The sequence below is a fragment of the Mya arenaria genome, chromosome 8, assembly GCF_026914265.1.
Source record: "Mya arenaria isolate MELC-2E11 chromosome 8, ASM2691426v1".
In the NCBI taxonomy this organism is placed as follows: Eukaryota; Metazoa; Mollusca; class Bivalvia; order Myida; family Myidae; genus Mya; species Mya arenaria.
The window spans coordinates 7,552,392-7,561,736 of NC_069129.1; the positions used below are offsets into that span (position 1 = coordinate 7,552,392).

At 33.0% G+C, this 9,345-nt stretch overlaps 1 protein-coding gene across 1 annotated transcript; it reads left to right on the top strand.

Annotated features, from left to right (window-relative positions):
* The first annotated feature begins 402 nt into the window (after positions 1-402).
* On the top strand, positions 403-7,490 carry LOC128243482 (CD63 antigen-like). Its single transcript, XM_052961273.1, has 5 exons — positions 403-759; positions 2,064-2,252; positions 2,479-2,553; positions 3,274-3,552; positions 5,406-7,490. Exons 1-5 carry the CDS (start codon positions 697-699, stop codon positions 5,469-5,471), a joined length of 672 nt encoding a protein of 223 aa, XP_052817233.1. The 5' UTR covers positions 403-696; the 3' UTR covers positions 5,472-7,490.
* The last annotated feature ends 1,855 nt before the right edge of the window (positions 7,491-9,345 follow it).

Sequence of the window (9,345 nt, forward strand, 5' to 3'; positions counted from 1 at the left end):
AAAATAAAACTGGAAAAAGTCCTAACGACAGTGGAGCCGAAAAAGGCGTTACCATTTATATTAACTAATATATAAACAACTATCCGTGTAAAAATATGGCCCAAAACAGGGATTCGCCGCAATTTCGATATTAGACTCAAAAACCATCCTTAAACAAACATTGACTCACGTTCTACTGGGAACTCTTAACTCTTGTCTGAGAACAATACAGAGATACATAAACATTGGAAGTTCTAATCGAGTATCAACGAAATTGTTATTATTGAAATTTTAAGGTGTTTGTGTTTCATGAAGGCACGGACCAATAAACCAGTGTTATATATAGGTCATGAAAGCGAAACTTATGACCGCTCAGTGATATCGGAACTACTTTTTAGCCACGTCATGCTCATGTGATTGTTTACATGTAAACTTTACTAACGCGCACGATCTAAGCCGTATGGCAATCATTTTGAAATATTTCTGATAGGATACGTATTAAAAGGCAAGTTGAAGTTAGTTTGACATAACTTGCTTGCAGTACTGCTGGAATATAACTTGTTTGGGATTATTTCTTGTGGATAAATTTTAAAATCATTAGTTTACATACCAGTATTGTTGCGCGCTTCAGGAAACAAAACAAGTGAGCAAAAAGCTGTGGATACTTTTGCGTAAATTTATCATTTTTGAGGAAAAGACAGTGCTAAAAAAATCAAGATGGTTGAAGGTGGAATGAAGTGCGTGAGGTTCCTTTTGTTTGGCTTCAATTTGATATTTGTGGTGAGTATGTTGCGCCAGCATAAATTGCGCAATTTCAAAATGACAGTTTCCATTTTATCTCCACGGCCATTTTAGTCTCTGACTTGTGGTACAGTATCAGTGTCAGGTCGGATTAAGTGCCTTTTCGGCCTAGTCCAATTTTTTCGACTTATGCATTTCGGATATGTTTGTTATGGAATTTCACTTCAAATCGCAAGAAAACTCAGCTTGTGTGATGTGGTTACTGAATATTGAATATCTTATGTGATGAAAAGTACGTTACCAGTAATCCAGCTGTTATACGCAGGTGATGTTTGGGTACCAGTAAAGATACGTCATACAGTACAATATGTATTTTTTTCTCCAATACATGAAATATTTTCAAACATAATATGCTCAAATGAGTATTAACAACTATTAAAACTAGTATGAGAGTGTACATAGCAATTTTGGCGATATGTGAACTACAAAAACTAGGGGAAAAACACATATTTAACCCACCAACCCACAAGGGTTTTTACCGTATGACAAGTTTATTGATAGTTTATATATAGGATAAATAATAGTTTATATATAGGATAAATAGTGAGAGAAAACCTTCCATCAGTTTTTTCCCTATGAAAATAGCTGCTACCGGATATTTGCTCAGGATGTAAAGAAGGTCTTGTTTGATCAGAAACACAAAATGATTTCTTAGAATGCAATAAGAGCAGACAAGAGGCAGTGTTACATGATAAACAGGGAGCTGGATAAAACATCCCATGGACAAAATGTCATTTTTTACTAGGTGGACAAAACATCCCATGGACAAAATGTCTTTTTTGACTAGGTGGACAAAACATCCCATGGACAAAACATCCCAGATCATTTTGACAAGGTGGACAAAACATCCCAGAACATTTTGACAAAAAATAAAGACAGAGGTTTTTGGCCATGGGTTGTTCTGTACTACATCTGATCAAACATTACTGGATGTATCACTTCACTGTACTTCTAATGCACCAGTCAATTGTAACCCTCAGGTCCGGGGGTTTACCATTTTTCATTACACTGAGGGTAATTTTGTGGCACACCCACTTTCAAGTCATTAACATGACAGATGAGAAAGAAGATAAGAAAAATGCCAATATTTGAATATACTGTCAAAATATTTACTAATCAATACAAACTTTTTTAATAGAAAAAAAATATGTATGAATTTGAGTATACATCGTAATGATTAAAACTCCAGGTGCATAAATAATTTGTTCTCTCTCTGAAAACCAAGTCTCATATAGTCCTTATATTAGTGAATTACTTTAAGTGATATTGTCATTTTATTACAGTTGGCTGCTATTGGTCTGATTGCGATTGGTGCGTATGTCCAGATCGCTCTCAAAGACTACTTTGACTTGATAGGGGGGAAATTTAGTACAGCAGCAGCATTACTAATAGCGGTCGGTGTGATCATATTCTTCATTGCTTCCTTCGGCTGCTTTGGAGCATACAGACAGAACAGAGTCTGTGTCCTCATCGTAAGTATTTGTATATGTTTTCAGTGTTGTTTATTTTCAACGGTAACCAGTATTTATTGTTTAGCATGCATGTCTTCAATGTTAACTTAACTATATATAGTTTAATTATTTTAATCTAGTGTTTGTGTCCATTTGCAAATGATATAATGTTTCATCAAGCTAAAATGTATAATTGAAAAAAAATATGTCTTTATCGTTTATTCATTACGTTCATTATCTTTTCCAGTTCTCTGCCCTTCTAATCTTCATCTTTATCCTGGAGATCTCTGCTGGTATCGCTGGATACGTCTACAAAAGCCAAGTATGTTTAGCCGGCTCACACTACCTACATACCAATCCTTACCTACCAATATATATAACATTATTCGGATAAAGAACTTATTATAGTGACATTTAAACTCTGGTGTCCATCATACATAATGTATTTGGTGTCCATCTTACATAATATATATTTGCCAGTTCGCCAGGAAAAAAATCTCTTGACAATGTAGTGACGAGTCGAAATAGTCCTATCACTGTTCAGATCTGGTTTTAGAACATATGATCAAAACACACTTTCATGAGTAGGCTTGCCTGAGGTAAATGTGATCTCACTGTTAGATATAGGCAAAGTGATAGAACAAACATGAATTTGTAATAATGTTAAATAAGGGTTACATGTACATGTAGATGTCACATTTTTATTGGATTCTACCAAATGCACACATTATAGTTATGTATTTGATAGTTTTCAATTTGAATTTTTGATTGTTTTCGATACAAAATATCAATATTTATATCTATTTCCCTGTCGACTAACTGCTTATTTATTATAATAATGAAATGAATAACTTTTGATAGGCAACCACACTTTTAGATTATCTTGTTTCATTTTGTATTTTGAAAATATTGGTCACCACCATTTGGTGCTAACAATGCAGGTTATCAGCTATGTTGACAGTTACATGATAGGTAATTATTAAGTTTTTCTGAAACTTTGAAATATATACAAATTAGCAACAGTTTTCCTCTTTTCTGTTAGGTGGAGTCGTACGTGGAGAAATATATGAAGGAGTCGATTGGAAAAAATAACACTAAGGCGTGGGAAACCGTGCAGAAGGAGTTCAAATGCTGTGGTATCACAAACTCAACTGACTGGAATGGAAACATTCCGCAAAGCTGCTGTAAAAGTCCTGCAACTGGTTGCCAGAACAACACAGCCAATCTTTATCCCCAGGGGTGTCTGAAGAAGTTCTCCGACTGGGTAGAAGATCATGTGGCCATTGTGGGAGGTGTCGGAATTGGCTTTGCCTTCATTCAGGTAACTACAAGTTGTTTTAAGCTTAGCTGTTTTTGTTCTTTTTAAATCGAGGCATTGCCAGAGAAATCAGATATTGGAACCTGGTACACATCAGGGCTTCTGTAAAAGGAAGTATAAAACTCTGTAAAACTGTGCCCAAACTTACAAAATTGAATCCTTGGAAAGTCAAAAACTTCCACTGTTTTGGAGGAAACTTCAAAAAGTGAAGGTTAGGAAGTTCAGAATATTAAAACTTGGTGTCAAAGTTACTGAATGGCCACATTTTTAAAAAGGCTTGAAGTTAAATGATTTTTCTTCAAGCTAGTTTTGTGAAATTTGCTATTTATAATTACAAATTATTTAATGTGAAAAGTATTTAGTTGGAAGAAAGTGGAAATTCTTAAAATCATTAACTTGAATAAATTAGAGAAAAACTTTAAGTTGATGTAAATGAAGTTCATACTTCCAGTTAAGAATTCCTAATGTACGCCCTGACACATGATGCCAAAGACAATAAGCACTTGTAAAGCAAGGCCTGTAGCATAATTAAATACTTAGTATATAAAACTAAATGTCTTCAGTATATAAAACTAAATGTCTTCTATTGTAATGATTGTTTAATGAATATAATAAATATACAGCATTATACAGTACATTGAAACAAGAACCCCATTATATGGAATTTTCCAGTTTCTATACATGTCTAATTTTATTATTTTATGTGAAAACGTGTTTAATTTTATGTGCATATTATCATATTTTTATGGAAAATAACAATACATGCCATGATGGTGTGAAATACAAGTGTTAGTTTACATCATCTTTATTATATCATCGAAACCTGAAAGTATAAAAAAAAAATATCGTTTTTTGATACTTTTTAAAGGAATAAAAAGCATCACAAAGAAAATATAGATTGGTAAATTATAAGGGTAGGGCCGAATGGATGGGCTCAAATCCGGCTGCATTGGTATTTTATCCAGTGATTTTTTGGGGGAATTATTTTCATCGCCTGTGCCTTGCAACCTGTGCCTTGCAAATTGGGAAAAAAGTTTACTTTGGGGAAAATACAAAATTAAGCCAAAATAGCTAATAAAATTGCAAATAGACAGGTTTCCACTTTCATGCATATATTATGATTTAAAAGAGTTAATCTTGTCATGATTTATTTTATTTAACATAAACATTATCTTCATTTATCAAATTGGAAAAATATTTTTATGGGAAAAAATGGACATTTTTCCGAAGGAGAAACAGCCTTTAGAAGGCAGTAAATTGCACCAAGAAAATTCACTGTTATCTAATGCAGGTTCAGATTGTATTTTAGTTTTTTGTTTGAAACGGATTACACATTTATAATGAACATGCCATTTATATGAATGTTATCTTTGAGGACAAAGCTACAAGTTGGCACTAAATACCGTGCAATTAGCAGAAAACGCTGATGGTAATTTATACACAAATAATGTAATTCAAACATAGGCATATTTGCATTTAGCAGTTTCATAGAACAATAATTGTTTCGATATACCCATTGAATGTGATTGAATGTAAGACAAAAGTCAATTGGCTACTTTAAAGGAATTGTATTAACTATTTCAAAATGCTGTTTTGTTGTCTAAAATTACTAAGACAGACTATTCTTGCACACAGTTGTCATAAATTGGCTCAAGAGATTTGATTGTTCAAACAGATGGTTTCCAATATGTCTTTATGGTCTGGCTCTGCTACAAGTAATTACTTAGGCCTTAGGACCTCCTTAAAAGCTTTGTTTTGGGACTAGGAGGCTAAAACACTAGCACACTGTCATGAAGTGGTCAAGAGTCAGCGCATGATGTAGATGATAATAAATGAATATTTCTTTTTCATTTCAGCTTATTGGTATCATGTTCGCGTGCTGTCTGGCCAGAGCAATCAAAAAGGAGTATGAAGTGGTGTAAACCAGTCTAAACTCTAGAACTATGAACCAGTCTAGCTTCTATTAATAACAACCAATAGGGTCATTAGTAACATGTAACAATGGATTGTGGGAAACTGTAGTCAACCTCAGATTTTGGAATCAGTAGTTTAAATGGTGTTAGCTGAATTTTAAAAAGCTGTGGCCTACTTGACATTAAATTTGTAGACAATGTTTAACCTAAAGCTAGTGTTTATTAGTTTTGATGTCAATATCTTTGTATGAACTTCTGCTTAAAGTCTGATGTTCTGTTTTACACGCTGTACATGCTTAAATGTGTGTTCTGCATTTCATGTATCATTCATTATTCACTCTGTAATTTTCAACCATAAATCTTGAATTCATTGATAGCGTCAGATACTGTGTGAATGTTATCTTTGTATTGGATACAGGCCAGGCTTAAATTTATTGACAATGATTTTAAACATTTTGAAATATTGATGTGACACCATGTATTTTGGATGTGTGTTTTTTTTAAATTAAATTGTCATTTTGACTGTGAACGAATATTTACCACCATATTTGATAGATTTGTTTCATTTAGATAGGTAACCAGTCTGTGAAATTCAATAAAAACGGGTTCTACGTGTAATGAGAATTTAGCCCATTATACACTTACTTTTTTTTGTTACCAACAACAAAATGGCTTACAGTAAATTGTCAAATTTAGTTTGTTTGTCCCTTTAAGAAACCAAAGATTTCATATAATGCACAATCTACAGCAAAACGATCTGTAGGACTAGGTACATAACTTCACCTTCATGCAACAATATTCTATTTCTATATGTAGTTGTGGAGTTCTAGCACTAGGGTGACGCAATGTATTTATCCATGATGATAATCTAGTCGCTATCACAGCATGAAATAAAGTGTGTGTTTTTTGCCAAGAGTTGGAATGCCCGTACAGGATTTCATGTTGCTCTAGGGAGTGCGCAGAATCTACTTCTTAAAACTTTATTCTGAGCATGTTTTCAGTTATGTACACAAAATGTGTGTCGGACATAAAACCCAAAATTAAATGTGAAATCTTAAAAAAGTCTTGAGTAATTCTTTCAGGCAAACATTTTTCTCAAAGTATGTCCCAGTTCAACCACATACACAGAAGTGCTAGACTTGATGTACCATGTATTCATTAATAAAATGGCCCTATGTTTATAAACTTTAATCAAAGTTATTGATTCAAAAGACTTAACATCGTAACTTTATTGATCATAATATGAAGGCTATCATTCTTGGGTTAGTTTATTTTTCTGGTAAATATTTTGTTTTGTTTTTCTGGTAAAGGATGCCATGTTAATAGAGTGTAATAGTTATATGCATGTATGAAAGGCAATCTTATTATGAATGATACTTAATTATCCATCGATAGTATTATTGTTTTTTCATTTCTTGCTAACTAATTTCATTAACATTACCTGTTTGTCTTAACGCTAGAAACCTTAGTAACCACAGTTAAGCTTTCAGTATTGTGGCCTATATACATTATAGAAGGGCAGAAACCTTGGAAATGCTGTTAAAACTCCAAAATACCGGTATTACTGTTCGTGACAAATATTTATTTTTCTATAAAGAAATGTTTAGAACTACCGATTTTATAATGTTAATTGTTTATAAATGCGATTTCACTTGTTAATGTACAAAAAATCAAATTTTATGGTTTATGATATTTTTGAGATAAGAACATTTCTGTTAGACTTGTTTGTATTTTTTTAACTGTTACAAATTTTGTGGAATTGTTGTTGCAATTTTTGTGTTGAATATCTTTTGGAAAGAAAAATATGGCTTTTCGTAATTTTTAAAAACTGTTTTATTTTCTGATATAAGAGCCTAAAATCTGGTGTTATTTGTCATGTTTGTAACATCTGCCGTGAAATTATAATTGTTTATACCTATTGTTATTACAATATCTTACATTTGTATTTTTGATCAGTTTCGTTTTTGAGTTTTTGACAGTTGTATCTTTATTATTGTCTACATTGGTAATAAATTCTGAAAAAAATCATTGAAGCTTTTTTATATTTGATTGGCTTTTTCTATGCCCCCAAAGTGCGGCAAAAAGTAATCGGCCAGGTTGTCTGTTCAACAGTTTCCAATGTATTACTTGCCAACGTTTAGGACCAGAGACCTCAAACTTGGTAGGCAGGTTAGTTATATCTTGTAGATCTCCTGTTGATTTTGATGTCAGTGGGTCAAAGGTCAAATTTGTGGTGACCTTGAGCTGAAAATCCATTTCCGATCAATAAATAAACAAAGCTAGGTCTCATGGACCTCAAACTTAAAGGGCAGGTTTGTTTTGACCAGTAGATAAATCCTGTTGAATTTGATGTCAGTGGGTCGAAGTGCAAAGTTGTGGTGACCTTGAACTGAAAATCCTTTTCCGATTAATTACTTCAGAAAGCTGGGGCTCAGGGACCCCAAACTTGATAGGCAGGTTAATCATGACCATTAGGTGAACACTAGTTATTTTGAGGTCAAAGGTCAAGGTAGTGGTTGAGATAAAACTAATGACACCTAATGATTTTTAAGTAACTAATGATCACTTTGGCCTATATAGGAGGCTCATACTTTGTAGGCAGTTTGAACACTTCTCGGGGATGACCCCTATTGGTGACAGATATCAAGATTGCAATAGGGAAGACATGCTGAAGCCATTTTCGGTATGTACATCATTTACTTGAAAAATTTATCCAGTGCTAGTTTAATTGTTTCTTTATTCTCCTAAACATAAGCATTTATTTTTTTCATACCATTTTTTTCTGTTCTTGGTTTTTATTATTAACTTGAATACTGCAATAAATGGGTATAGCTTCAATGTACACAAACATGCATGTTCAATAATTAATATCATGTTAGAGTACAACAGATCATTTGACACTCCCATCTTGCAGTGACTCATCTTCAGTTTAAAAATGATAGCGATCTATATTTAAAAACTGCAAGGGAAGGTCGTTGCGAAAATATGTTATATTGTAATAGCTATCTGTCCGTATAGGTCCAAATACTTCAGGCTATATTCCCAAAGAGGTATTTTGGGGGCATTTGTCACATTCCTGTGACAGCTCTTGTTATTGATTATTTGTTCAAGAATGGTAAAAATGGAATGAAATTTTTGTTTACAGTGTAATTGAAAGCGCATGGTCCCCGGTAGGGACAGAAAAGTTATGTGCTCTTTGACTTTCAAAAAACAAGTCCAGTCACTGTCTTAGCCTTGGTGTTGGTGTTTCACAACAACAGTAAGATTTAGCCATAGTTAAAAACATAGAAACATTCCAGGTTTAAAGTAAATCTACATTAAACATATTGCACAATTTACAAATATTATATATCCATGAGAAGAAGTACACATAATAATTTTATTATACTGCGAAAAGGGCAATTAATTTTGATTGAATATTTGTTCAATCATCCTGATCTGACAAAAATGTTTTGTCATCATCTTGCTTGGCTTGCAGATTTTTATCAGTAATATTTTATGAATTCTTTATCATATGACTGTTTAATAAAGGTACTAAGCATGAAACATGTGACTACCGATATGTACATTTCACATGACCAGTAAACACACAGGTTGGCCTATCATTCAACTTCAAAAGTAAGAAAGAAAATTAAATCTGTCAGCGGGTATCCGTCATGGATCTATAAACAAATTTAATGGTTTATAGGATCCCCTGGTCCCAATAACATTGTTATCATTTATAAATTCTTCCCTCATATGACTTCTATAAATGCAGTACAAGCCATAAAATGTAATAATTTGTAAAAAACACCACATGATTATTAGTGGTATACATATGGTATTTCAATAAAGTTTAGTGATCAACATTTTCTTTTGTCCAATGAGAAGGCAGTATTTCTCA

What these genes read in the sequence shown, in the direction of transcription:
- LOC128243482 (XM_052961273.1), top strand. Translation starts at nt 697, where the DNA reads ATGGTTGAAGGTGGAATGAAGTGCGTGAGGTTCCTTTTGTTTGGCTTC. An exon ending in GCTTCAATTTGATATTTGTG is followed by an intron (nt 760 to 2,063) that starts GTGAGTATGTTG and finishes ATTTTATTACAG; the next exon opens with TTGGCTGCTATTGGTCTGAT. An exon ending in GATACGTCTACAAAAGCCAA is followed by an intron (nt 2,554 to 3,273) that starts GTATGTTTAGCC and finishes CTTTTCTGTTAG; the next exon opens with GTGGAGTCGTACGTGGAGAA.